A 14,143-nucleotide genomic window follows, 5' to 3' on the forward strand; every position below is an offset into this window, starting at 1 on the left:
AAAAAATACGGTTAATTCCATATCAGGTACCATACCTTCAATTTATCTTATCCAAATTTGTTAAACTTCGTTAAGATCTCAAATCCGACTAATGTGTTAAGAAAGAAATTGGGCAGGTTCAGACGCCATAAAGGACTTGAAAGTAAGGCATCTGATTGGCCAGCTGTCAAAAAATTACCTTCTAATTAAGGCAACTGTAATGGAAAGTTGACTGGAAAGTTAGTCAAGACAATCTCCCTAATTATCAAGTCAAGTCTATTTTTGTCAAAATGACAGTTGATCATATTTTTTTATTCAACTGAAAGCTGAACTTTATTACTCTATGATTTATTTATTTTCTGCACAACTCCATTTAATGTTTTCTGTAAATGATTTCCTTGTCAGTTTAGAAAAGAAATAAGTAATATTTCTTTACAATATAAAATACAAATCGTGATTGACTTGTAGCTTGCCTGACACAATAATGTTTTTGGTAGCTTTTATATTATGAACATAAAGTAGTGGTTTGCGAAGTAAAGTTCGGAATTTGAAATTCATGACACTTGAAAGAAAAAATAGTTGTCATGGTCAAAATTTACGTTCAAAGAATGAAGTTGACTGCAAATGAAGTTCATTATGTTGTCTGAACCTGGTCATTTTTAATAGGGCAGAAATGTCAAAATTGACATTTGACTTCTTTCGCAGCCTATTCTTCGGCTTCTGTAATCAGTTATTACCTTCATTACATCTACAAAAATAAAGACAGTTTGAATTGATCTGATCATACATATACAAAAATTTCAGAGTAACTTTTTACTTGACCCCAAACTTACTTACTGGGCCGCGCCTATGTACTTTAATGGGAGTTCCCTTTATATTTCATTATAAAAATAAATATTATCCTATATTTCAGAAGACTGTTAAACGATGCAAGGTCAAGTCTATCACAATCAGTCAACACCAATAAACTAAACAATAAAAGGTCAGAAATGTCGCAATGTTGCAGACATGCGTCCCAACGGTGGTCGCAATATATGGCCCTTTATACTGGAATTCATTCAAGTCAGCCGTGGCTACCACTTACCTGAAGTCATTTTTAAAACATAATGGCAGACCCTTATTTTCATACTAAAGCTGAATTCTTAGCCATAACAATAAACTATATTCGTTATATTTCAAAATTATTAGCCTTTTCCATTTCAAGTTAACATCGAAAAGTTTAAATTGAATAACTGGTTGTTTAATGACAATTTACCACAAAAAGATGGCACGTGCATTTTTTTATAAAAGGATATTTCTTTCTACTAAAAAAGCCAAAACTTTCCAAAAAATTGTATTCCCTACTGTTTTCACTAGAAAGTATATTCCTGAAATAAATATTCCTGGAACAAAAAACCTATGCAATGTTATGCCAAACTATTTCGGCTTGAATTTTGTTTCCGATGGAATATTTTAAACTTAAAGTTAAATTTGTATTTCCCATGAACCCCTTTATTTTTCATAGACGAAAATGGCTCATGCTTAAAATAAATATGTGTTTGGTGTGAATTTTAATGACATTTTTTCCAAAAGCACTGGGTAACCTAATATGTTTTAAGTCAAACGATAATTAAAAAATATTTTATGAGAACATCGTATTTTTATATTCTTGAAAATATTGTGCAATGTCACAAAACTTAGATTATTTGAACTCATACCAAAAATGAAACAATAAAATTATATTGAGGTTTTCCGTTAACCAGATTAAAAAATTATTTGTTTCATGCATATAAAAAATATTGAAAAACCGACGCTTCCATTTCTAATTTCCATCGTGTTGATTTACTTTTGATTTGAAATCAAATTTGGTAGTGGTCTACCAATACAATTTTTATTTATAAATTTGAAATTTGTATCAACATTATTTTAGAAATAAAATTCCTTAAATTAGTTCGAGTATATTTATTGAAATTTGGCAGAATTATTTTTACCAGCAAGAATAAATACCACCAGAATATTAAATTTTGAATTGTTTGCCATTGTCGAGTTAATTGATTATTTTTGCAAATAAACTAAATCCTACCAAAAATATTACCGATTCCGAACTCACTTCATTTATTGATTGATACACCCATATTGAGCATCAACATACATGTATGTACCTATTCCCACTTATTTTAGGGGCCCGAAAATTTAAAACCATGCTTTAGCAATTGGGCCTCTGTTCGCATGTTATCTACCAATCTATTAGTCAAGCTTGCCGATCCGGTCCCTGATTATTATTGGCGTAAATTTTTGTTAATATTTAATCGAAAATTGGACAACTCTGTACTATTGAAAGAAAGTTATAGTAAATTGTTTCGAGCTTTTCTTATTTAAATTAACGTAAATTTCAAATTTATTTTATTTTGAAAATGTTTAAAGTCAAAATAAGGGGCCCGGCAACTTATAACAAAACCCAAGTATTTATTACAGTTTCTGTTTTTATAAAGTTTCTTTTCTTCTATTTTTTGTTTCTGCTGGGAAAGAAATTTTTGATTCGTTTTCGTCGAACCGGAAAATTTCACGCAAAAAATTTTATTAATATTTTGAATAAGTTGTTTACTGAAGATTTGAAGGATATCAAATCACTTCAAAGTGTGCATATTAAACCAGCCATTCAAAAATTCAATAGATTACATATAAAAGTAAAAGAATGACCGACATAATTATATGCAGGTAGTGGGGATAATTCTGTCGTTGGCAATATCGAATTGAATGTATGATTCTGTTCGGAATCTGTTTACTCGCATGTAGAATTATTTTCTATCCATTTCTACGATACCCGTGAGATTGATTTAATGATTAACACTTTTTTCGGTTCCTTTTGCACACAAAAAATTAGTAAAATAAATAATTTCCGTTAATTCCAACCGATTTCATGCTATTCGTAATTGTAATTAGAACGAACCATATCAATAGGCATGAACTTTGAAAAAAAAAAATGGAGACATTTCCGTCCCGGAAATCGACGGCCCTGCTAAAACTTCCCATACCGTCTATCAATAATCAGTTTTACGTTGTTTTTGCAGGTTTTCGTGTTTTCTTATAAATTTTGCGTAAAATTTTTTGTAGAGCTTATTTTTTATAAAAAAAGTGACAGTTGGATTTTTCTAAAAAATAATACTGAATGTCGAAGACAATATTGTCTATAAGATGAAATTAGTTTAAAGCCAATGGCGCAAAATTTTAAACAACCTATTATTAAGACCTTAGAACGATACTAGTTAACAATTTACTTTATACATAGTAATCTACTAACTTTTCACTAATTTTAAACACTTTTTATTGTTTTGCTAACTAGTATCATGCTAAAACCATTTCATTAAAAAAAAATATGAACACATCTAAATAATGACAGGTTGTAGAGCAAACAAAACAAACATACCTTAATATTTTTGCAAATGTCAAAGTGACAACATTGAATTTGTATTTTCTTTTTTCATTAATTTTGTTTTCATAACTCGCCGTGGTTTATTTGCCAATTGCGACCGTTCTGAAAAAGAGATCTTATGACAGTTGTTAGAGTATCGACTGGACGTCATTGAAAACAAAACAAATTTATTTCACAATTTATCAATTTCAAAACACTGTCACATTTGAGAAAAATGACATATGTCATACAGATTTAGTACGATACTAAAAAGATAAAGTAGCCATTTGGTGATTTTAACTTTAGTAAAATGTTAAGAAGATAGTACAATACTAGACTCGTCTAAAATTATTAAAATCCTTTTTTTAACCTAGTATCATACTAAAAATGATTTAACATCGTACTAAATCGTCTAAAATTTTGCGCCAATATATTTAACTTTTAAAAAGATATTTAAGTCGTCAATTTTTACGAACTTTTAGTAATATTTTCTTTACTTTACTTTTACTTAAGTTGGCGCTACAGAGCATTGTGCTCCTGGGACTCAAGTAAAAGATCCCGCCAGCTTACTCAATCTCCCGCTTGTTGTCTCCAATTTCGAACTCCAAGCCGGTGTGTGTCAACCTCAACTTGATCACTGTACTGGATGCTTTGATGTTCATTGGCTTTACATTCCCTTGCCATCTTAGTCGTTAAAAACGTAGTTTTTTGACCAGTGGCAAATGTCTCTGAACAGCTCGTTCAGTTCGTGATTGTACCTCCTTCGCCAGATATTATTTTGCCTGTCGACAAAAACGGTTCCATATATCCTATGTAGAACATTCCTCTCGAAGATATCAAGGAATCCTTTATCAACCTGGAAAAGAGTACATGCTTCTCCACCGCACAGTAAGACTGGGATGGTTAAGGTTTTGTACAATGCTTCCTTGGTACTTCGTCATATAGCCTTATTCCTCAATTTCTTACTTAGGCCAAAGAAACAGCAAGAGAACGTTTGATTTTAGCGCTGATGTCATTTGCAGAGTTAACAGCAGTAAGCAGATAGATACATTAATTTACCACCTCGAAGTTATACCTATGAACGGTCAAGTTCCGGACAAATAATAAAAACATTGCTGTTTGAAGACGACATTGTTTTTTTTGGCAGCATCATCTGAATAATTGCATTTAATGATAAACCGCCTGTATCACCATTTTCAGCTTTGGAGGTTGATGGTGAATCTTAATAAGCCCAAACATTTTGATTTTTAAACGGGGAGGAGGCCGCAATTCAGCGAAAGAAGAATTGTTCTATAATGGAGAGGTCATTAAAGTTGTCACATTTGTTTTTCTAACAAAAGTATAGCACATAGCAGCAAGTTCAAGATATTTAAAGCGGTATCTGAGTCTGTCATGTTTTAGGGGTCAGTTATAGCTATCATTAGAACCGATCCGGAAAAATTTGTAATCGATATTTGACGCTGTTTCCCTTTGATTAGAAATGAAAATTATATGCTATTGGATAGTAAATTACACAAAGAATTTTTGTTGAGAAAAAAAGTTTAGTTTCACATTTGTTTTTCTCTAAAAATGTATTTTTCTATTTTCCGGGCGGCAATTAATTTTCCTGAGCAGCTGATACTTTTATGGTTAAAAAAAGGGAAACAATTCGCTCCACTGATTTGTGTTCCAATTTGACACAATTCCAATCACAGATTTCTATCAGTAAAAATTTTTCGGTGGGCTTTCAATCAGGAAAAATTTTTCGATGACAGAAACTTATAATGAAAGCTATAAACGACTGTCAAGAAAATTCCAATGATTATTTTCAAAGATTAAAACCGATGATAGCTATAACTGGCACCTTATAGCTATCAGTAAAATCCATCAGTAAAATTTGAAACAGGAGGAATGTGAAATGTTTTACTGATGAGCGTTAATAGCAATCAGTAAATTTACGTCATTAAATGTTGTTTTCTTTCGATTATAACAACGTTCCTTTCATCAGTAAAATTTTTAATGATGTGATGGGAACAGTACAAAATTGAAACGCCAACAGTAAAACGAAATGGAATTTTATTTCAGCATTGTATATATATTTACTATATATAGAAAATATATATACAATGTGTTCAGTAAAACGACATTTTATCATCAAAAAAATTAAAATGGATTTATAAATTAAATAAAACTCTAAATGCATTGTTTCTTTAACAAAAAAATAATTGAATACAGAATTCATCTATTGCATCAATCTTTTGCTAGAAATAAATGTGTAACATGTTCTAAAACTAAAAATAAAAATTTTACTGATGGGTTTTACTGACGGCCCCTTTCAATCAGAAATTTTTTTCAGTGACAGACATTTTTAATGATAGCTATACACGACTTGCCAAGAAAATTCGAATGTTTGTTTTCAATGATGAAAACTACTGTTAGCTATAACTGGCGACTAATACTTTCCCATGCCGTCTGTCAATAATCAGTTTTAAGTTGTTTTTGCAGGTTTTCGTGTTTTCTTAAATAAATGTTAGTTGAATTTTTCTAAAAAGGTAACTAAAATCAATTCTTATAAATGTTGTGCACCATTTTTTGTAGAACTAATTTTTTATAAAAAAAAGTGACTGTTGGATTTTTCTAAAAAAATTACTGAATGTCGAAGACAATATTATCTCTATGATGAAAATAGTTTGAAGCCAACTTTTTTCTTCTCCGCCAGATATTATTTTGCCTGTCGAAGCAAACGGGTCCATTTATCGTATGTTCAACCTCCCTCTAGAAGATATCAAGGGATCCTTTATCCACCTCGTAAAGAGTCCATACTTCTGCACCATACAGTAAGACTTGGATGGTTAAGGTTTTGTACAGTATTCCCTTGGTACTTTCCGATAGGGTCTTATTCCTCAATTGAAACAGCGATTACCAAGAGTAAATCTAAGTTTGATTTTAGCACTGATGTCATTAATGCAGAGTTAACAGCAGTTACTAGATAGATACATTCATTTACCATCTCGAAGTTATACCAATCAATGGTCACGTTCTGACCGAGTCTACGATTTGAAATGACTCAATTCGGTGACAGTAAAAAACTTAATTTTGTCCTGTTAATAACCCAAGACCCATTTTGTTCGCTTCAGACTCGAAACCGTAAAAGACACCCGTAACTGCTCGTTTGGTTTTTCCCATAATGTCGAAGTCATCTGCATATCCAAAATATCCATATCCTGTCTAGCGTATTATGTGAACGCCTGAGTGCCTACTTAAAGATGAACCTATTGGCCATTATCAGTGTGGAAAATCTACCCTCGACCAAATTTTCACTCTACGCCAGATCCTGGAGAAGACCTTAGAATATAACATCGATTCGCATTATTCTTTCATCGATTTTAAAGAAGCCTATGACAGTGTCATGTCAAGTTTTGGTATCCCTTCCAAACCGATACGACTTATCAGGATGACGTTTTAGAATTCTCGTTGCTGCGTCAAAATTGGTAGAGACTAGAGACTCATCAGAAACCTTCGAAACTGCCAGAGGACTACGACAAGGCTTTCATGTAGCTGTTTCAGAGTGAGTGGTGCGAAACATCAATGCAACCGTCATTCAAAAATCCACACAATGTTTTCTTGAGTTAAAAATTTCAAAATTTTGTGAGATAAAATAATTTGTTGGCCAAAAAATATTCGAGGTGACAATTACTGTTTTTTTAAATTTTTTGATTTATTAAATAGGACCGAACACACTAAATTTCGTAATTGCAAACAAATATTTATTTTTAAATTTGGTGGCGCAACGGTCCGTTAAAAACTAGGGCCTAGTGACTTACAAATCTCAACCATTCCTGTGTTGGAGTAACGTTGTCAGGGATGGAGATGACCTACAATTTTAACCCGAATCCGAACGGTTAATTTGTCAATTCCTCGCAAGAGGCAATACCCATGAAAGAAACTTTAGACGGTCGGCATAGGCGGGGATCGAACCCAAGACCTCTAGTATGAGAGTCCAACACACTAAACATCAACATGATACGGATACTAATGGGAAGTTATATTATATTAATTTTAAACCCGGTTTATGTGCATCCGTAATTCGTTTTGAAGAGATTAATTTGACTTGACTAAATCTTCTCCAATTATGTCATTCGTCTCCCATACAGGAGTAATTATGATTCACGTCCTTAAACCTTTAAGAGTCGTTATATAACTGGTCTGATTTATGTATCTTACCAGTTAATGAATAATAGTAACAATAAAGTTTATTTATTTACTACACTTTAGTAGAATTTAAAAGTTCACGAGTGCCCACTTTTAAAGAAAAATTAAATATTCTCCCGATAACACTTTAAGGATATTCTTCGAACATAATTCAAAAAACAAGGAAACATAAAAGAAGAATGATTAATTGTCCATGTTCTTTCTCCATAATAACCGATTTTTACATGAATTACTAAGAACAATATCAGCTTCAGCTTTTCCCACATTTAGAAAAGAACAATAATGGGTGGGGGAGGCAATTTTCCAAAAGGGCCATCATGGCGCCAATAAGGAGCTTCTTTCGTCTCTGTTGTTTGTTGTTTGCAAATCCTTTTATGTGTATATACAAACATACGTACCTACAAAATATGTATGTGCATGAAATTATCCAATCCAACATTTCTAATAAAGTTTTTGTTTAAGAAAAATCTTGAATGTTGTAAGAAATACATCAAAATAATTCTTGAAAACATTTTTTAAGCAATTCACTGTTTACATATTTATGGACATACGAGTACATAGGTATTTGCATATTTCTTGAGAAGAGAACACATTTTCACTCTCAAGAGATACCTACATATCAATTTGGCTGGCACTAGAGGCATTGTTAAAAATTACTACCCCTTCATTCAATAAGCCCCAAACTCAAACCTAGCCCAAGCATCAGCCCCATTACCACTTTCAATAAAGATTCATTATTATTAATTCCGATTTTGGATTTCAATTAATCTTATTTTATCATTCATCACATCTGAAAGATACAGCATTCGAGTCGAATCGAAATGCGAGTAAACTTTATGGACACTATTATATCAATTGAAGTTAGACACACGATGATTTCCTTATCGAATTAAACAAGATTTTCATTTTCATTTTTGTATGTTTATTGTTTTTCTTTTTTGCAAGTTGAATAAAACACTATATTTACTTACGCCCAAACTCGCTAATGAAGGAAATCTTCTCTTTAAACTCTGCATATTTTTGCTTTAAAAAAAACGTATGTATTTTCTGCTCCCGGCGGCGAAAGCAACTAAAATTATTTGTAGGTATTCATATTTGTCAAGACCAAAAGACCAGAGCCTACGAGTCTATCTAAAAGATTTTCAAAATATATTTTTAGATATACATGCAAGCAAGCAAGTTAAAAAACATTGATGAAAATCATTTCATTTTCTCTTAAAGAGCACAATTTTTTGGTTTTGGTTTTGTTTCGATTCTTTTTTAATTTAGTTAAAAAGTCAAGAATGAAGAGATTTTTCTTTTTTAATTTAGCTTAATGGCTAGAAGTAGAACATAGAAAATAAGCAAGGTGGTATTGATATTGGTTTTTGTATAGGATTTTGCATGCTAAGCGATGACGATGACGATGTTATATTTTTTTGCAAAACAATGTACCTACGTGTAGTATGTCCTGTTTTTAGCTAAATGGCCTTAAATAGGGAGATAAGTTAGTATGAAAATAAAATTCTATAGGTATAAGTCTAATTGTACAGTGAATGACCTTAGGGTTTGTCGGTGTTCTTAACTTATATGATAGGTATCTATGTACTTACCCCATTATAGCCGGTTGAATAATAATTATTAGAGTGGGAATATTGAGCATGCTGACTGCTTTGGTGCTTGCTATGAGTTTGAGCAGGCTGATGGTGTTGTTGATGATGGTGCTGGTTATGAAAATGGTTATGGTGGGTAGGAGGTGACGGCATATTATGCCCACTATGAGGGAGATGCGATTGATGCTGAAATCCAACTTGATGGCCATGATGAAAAGGCATATGACCCTGTGAAGCTTCTACCAATGTTGGTTGGATGTGAGTTACAAATTGTGCCATCTTCGCAGAGATAAATCAAACTGATTTGTTTTTCTGTCTCAAATAGGCCTTAAGCCTTTTTCACTTTATTTAATATATTTGTATCTCTCAGCAGTTTGAATATATGCTCAAAACGAGAGTTAATTTACTTACAATAGTTGAGCAAGTGAACGTTTTCGATAGGTATTTTATATCAAACTGAATAGAATCGAATGAAATGAAACCCATGTCAACATCAGAAGATACATCAAAATATATCGAAACTTATAAATTGCTTGCTTTGCGCACAATCTTTTGAAAGCTCAGGAAAAAGCTATACCTACCGTTCATGCAGAAAGAAACTGTTTTTTTTTTCTTATTCTTTGTTAAGGGTATTTTGCATAGAAGAATATACCACACAACCGCATTACTTACTTGGAGTCTCTATCACAAAATAACATAATAAGTAGGTATTTTTAAAAAGATAATAATTTGAGTTATAAGGAGGCTGATGAAGCTATAAATTATCCGTTTCCATTGAAGCATGCTATATGCTAAATAAAATAATGTTTAAACATGTCCTAAGAGTGCATTAATCTTTTATAAATACGTTAAGAGCTGATTGGTTAAATTCAAAATGTAACTTTCTATTGTTAGCTGAATGCAGGTGGCTATTAAGTTTATGTATAATTTTTTATGTCTTAATTAATAATAAACAAATACAAAATAAAAATAAACTTTCTATTGAGGACAAAAGAAGGAGTTTTACAAAAATGCACTCCTCCATTTAGCCAAAAAGGACTAACCTCCAGCATTTAATCTATAGATCAAAAATGTTATGCAAGCGAGAGAAACGAGGACCCAACACGTATTTAAACCTGTCTGAACGCTTGAAACTTGTAAGCTGAAAGCCTGGTGGATATGGCTATAGAAAAATTAAGCTAATATGTTAATTAATAATAAATAAATATAAAATAAAAATAAACGTTCTTCTTAATTTAGCCAAAAAGGACTTAGCTCCTGCATATACCTATAATCTATGGATCAAAAATGTTAAGTAAGCGAGAGAAACACATGGACTCAAGACGTATTTAAACCTGTCTGAACGCTTAAAACTTGTACCGCAGTTACTATTTATTAAGCCAAATATTGATACACATACTTAAGGCAGATAATAATTTACGCACTTGAATGGCTTCAAAAAGTCTTATTGGTTAAATTGTTTTCACGAACAATTTCCCAAATTTATGTTTACAATTCACTAGAAAATCAAAACACGAGTCTATGACCATTAATAATACATGTCTAATCTATGGCATCTGGACATCCTACAAAGCCAAAGGCAAGGATTTTAAACTGTGCTCTTATTTATATAAACCTCAAGACTTTGAAGGCACCATTTTTTTAAAGGATTTCCATCTTTAATGTATACGGGTGATTTTACAAAAGTTTCATTCAAAATATCTATCGAGATACGAAATCGTCAGTTTGGAATGGTGCTAAAAGATCAGAGTGGTTTGCAACCAAAACAGGAGTCAGACAAGGCTGTCCCCTTAGCCCCCATCTGTTTGCACTTTTTATAAACGACTTGGTCTATTGTCTACCTGGTGGCATAGAATTTGCGGGACTGCAAATTAAAGCCCTTCTTTTTGCAGATGATTGCAACTCACCTGAAACTCTACAGTTAATGTTAAATAAGCTCCAAGAATTCTGTAAGTTGTGGAATCTTATGGTTAATCCTGATAAGTCCAAAGTTATGGTAATTCGAAAGGGAGGAGGCAGAACTAGCGCACACAAGAAATGGTTTTACGAAGGGAATGCTGTTAAGGTTGTAAAAGAATACAAATATCTTGGTGTACTATTCACACAAAATATGAAAATGGATAAGCATTTAAAAGATAAATTATCTAAGGCGAAAACTGCAATAAACGCTACTTCGAAAAATTGCTTCAACAACAAATTCATAAGGCACAGTAGTAAATATGGGGTCTTTAAAACTGTAGCGGAATCAATCATATTGTATGCTGGACAGGTATGGGGGGGTTCAGAATATGAATCGGTTGAGAAACTTTTAAGGTACTACCTGAAACGAGCATTTCATCTCCCCCTCAACGCACCAAGCTATATGCTTATGATTGTTACTAAGTTAGTTACTAATTAAAACACTCAAACAAGTTGACTATGTTCTTTGTGTCATGCAATTGCCTGATCACCGGCTCCCTAAGATGGTCGCCATTCAAGTGGTGCGAAGCAAAAGAGGATTTTTTAAAGAATGGGAATGTTTAGCTGAAGAGTGTGGATTTGTTTTTTATATAAACATAGATGATCCAAGTACTGCTAGACCCTTATTTTACGATCTTATACAAAAAAAGAGACCTTAGATATAGGGAAAACACGAGGAAGAAGCAGCAGGATCTCTTCACCGAACTACATATATATAATCGCCTGGATTACACTTTCAACGAAAAAAACTACTTCAAAGATGAAAATAATACAAGCACAATTTCAATGATGTTACGATTACGAGGCGAATTGCTGCAACTCAATTATATACCATATAGAAGGGAATTACCGATTTTATGCGATTTATGCAACCGACGAGAACGTGAAGACATCATTCATTTCTTGGGAATGTGTCCAGTTTTACGTGAAATAAAAAGAAACTTATTTGGAAATGATACCTTAACCAAAGAATATTGTATTTTCTTATTAAATCAAATGAATGTTGATTTATTGTATGATTTCCTAAAAACTGCTCTTAGATATAAGAACAGAATTAAAAACGATGATTTTTGAAATTAGAAATTACCTACAGTTAAAAAAAAATATGCAAACGGAATCTTAATCCTTAATTAAAATAAAGACTGAACTATTAAATTAAAAATGTAATTTTATCAATACATTCACTTTTTTGAGTACATTGTATGGTATTTGCAAATTTCAGAATTTGACTGCCAGGGGACTGACGAGTATACACAGTTTTGAACGTATTATATTGAAATTTTATACAAATTAGTACAAATATCTTAGGATAACTTAAAATCACTTAGTAACTTTGTAATACTATAAGAAAATACTATATCAGTTTTCAAAACAGACTTTTGAGATTTAACGTAACGTTATTCAACTATCTTTTACAACTGTCACATAGTTTTACCAAATATTTCTAAGTAATCAACAAACAATATGAACAAAATCTAAAAAAAATATTCATCTTAAAAGTACTAATGATCATTAAATGAATAACAATAACTATATACCTGACACAGGACTGACTGACGAAAAAGACGAACTTTGAAATCATAATCAAAACTAATGTTGTTTTTTGTAATTTCGAATATCAACAAACTACATTTTAACAAATCAAAGTATACTATGAATAAATAAAAATAAACTTTAGACTTACAAAAAATAACGACATGTTGACTGGCTTAGCACGGGTATAGACAACAAACATAACCCAAACTCTGGTACAGTGATGGTGGCCGTCAAATTGTGCGACCCGTAACTAACTTTATTACCAACATTAAAATTTAAAGTGAGATTTGACGTTAAGAGGGCGATATTTCGAACGAATTTTAAATTTAAATAACACACAATGGACTGACGAATAAAACTAAACACAAAATTTCTTAATTTTTTTTTTTTTAAAGTGGAAAACACTGCATTATAAAAGATGTAGTATAAATTAAACTATATACATCACAGATTGTAGTAAATTGTTTAAGTTTTTTTAAAACAATAGAAATGAGAGGCAATAGGTAGGTTAATAGGGAAGGGATTTAGGATAGGTAAGGAGCGCGGAGGATTCAATGACCAGTCCGTAAGGGTAGGCCAGAACTAGGATGGGATAAGGGGTATGGGAGTTGGGATAGAATGTCCACTACGAAGGCGATGGCATGCTCGCGATGCTCGGCTAAGCTTGCCGTATGAGGGGGGGATCTTACCTTCGTAGATGGACCTCACCTCTTTTCAAAACTAAAATTTCATGACATTACTAAAAAAACTTAAACGATAACGAAACATTACAATACCACATAACTCTAAAAAAAAAAAAACTTATGTCGACTCTCACACTACAACCAAAACACGACTTCCAAACTAGCACTATAAGAAAAGAACACCAAACACAGGACAACCTACACGCGCGCCAACACCAGACACAGAACTATCGACACACTACGACCGACACACCACCACCAGATACACTATCACCAGACAACAATACATTCACGCTCGACCTGACACACTATCACCAGATGACACGACATTCACGCCGGACCTGACATACCTCGGGAACGCTGCGGCTGTTGTTGCAGCATGGCCGTACCCACCCAACCTCGAGTTCGTTTGGCCTGTACTTTCGAACTCCCCTCACTAGTCTGTAAGGCTGAAGTTTACGTTGTAGGACCCGGTTCACTGAAGAGCATTATCCAGCCCTACCACACGTCCTCTGAAAAATGTAATCAGCACTCCATAATAATTAAGTACTGAACGCCAAAAGTTGATTAAATAAAAAAACGCAACAAATCGACTACACTGTAACGTGACTTACATTTTATTTACATAACAAAAAAATGGAATATAATAAAAAAAAAATGATATCAAAATTTGAAAATTTAAAAATTAGAAAAATTGAAATAACTTAAATTTATAAAAAAAATCCAAAGGAAAACACAAAATTTCTCCTTAGAAGTATATATATATGTACCTAGTGCACCTAATCCAAAAACAAAAAACCAGAGACTTTCTC

General features: G+C 32.4%; 1 protein-coding gene across 1 annotated transcript in view; it reads right to left on the bottom strand.

Annotated features, from left to right (window-relative positions):
• LOC129946008 (ankyrin-3-like) overlaps positions 1-8,691 on the bottom strand; it is a 46,300-nt gene extending 37,609 nt beyond the window's left edge. The window contains exon 1 of the mRNA XM_056056012.1: positions 8,533-8,691. Coding sequence (XP_055911987.1) covers positions 8,533-8,577 — 45 coding nt within the window. The 5' untranslated portion in view covers positions 8,578-8,691. The remainder of the gene's footprint in view (positions 1-8,532) is intronic.
• Positions 8,692-14,143: the final 5,452 nt, after the last annotated feature.

The sequence above is a fragment of the Eupeodes corollae genome, chromosome 2, assembly GCF_945859685.1.
Source record: "Eupeodes corollae chromosome 2, idEupCoro1.1, whole genome shotgun sequence".
Lineage (NCBI taxonomy): Eukaryota > Metazoa > Arthropoda > Insecta > Diptera > Syrphidae > Eupeodes > Eupeodes corollae.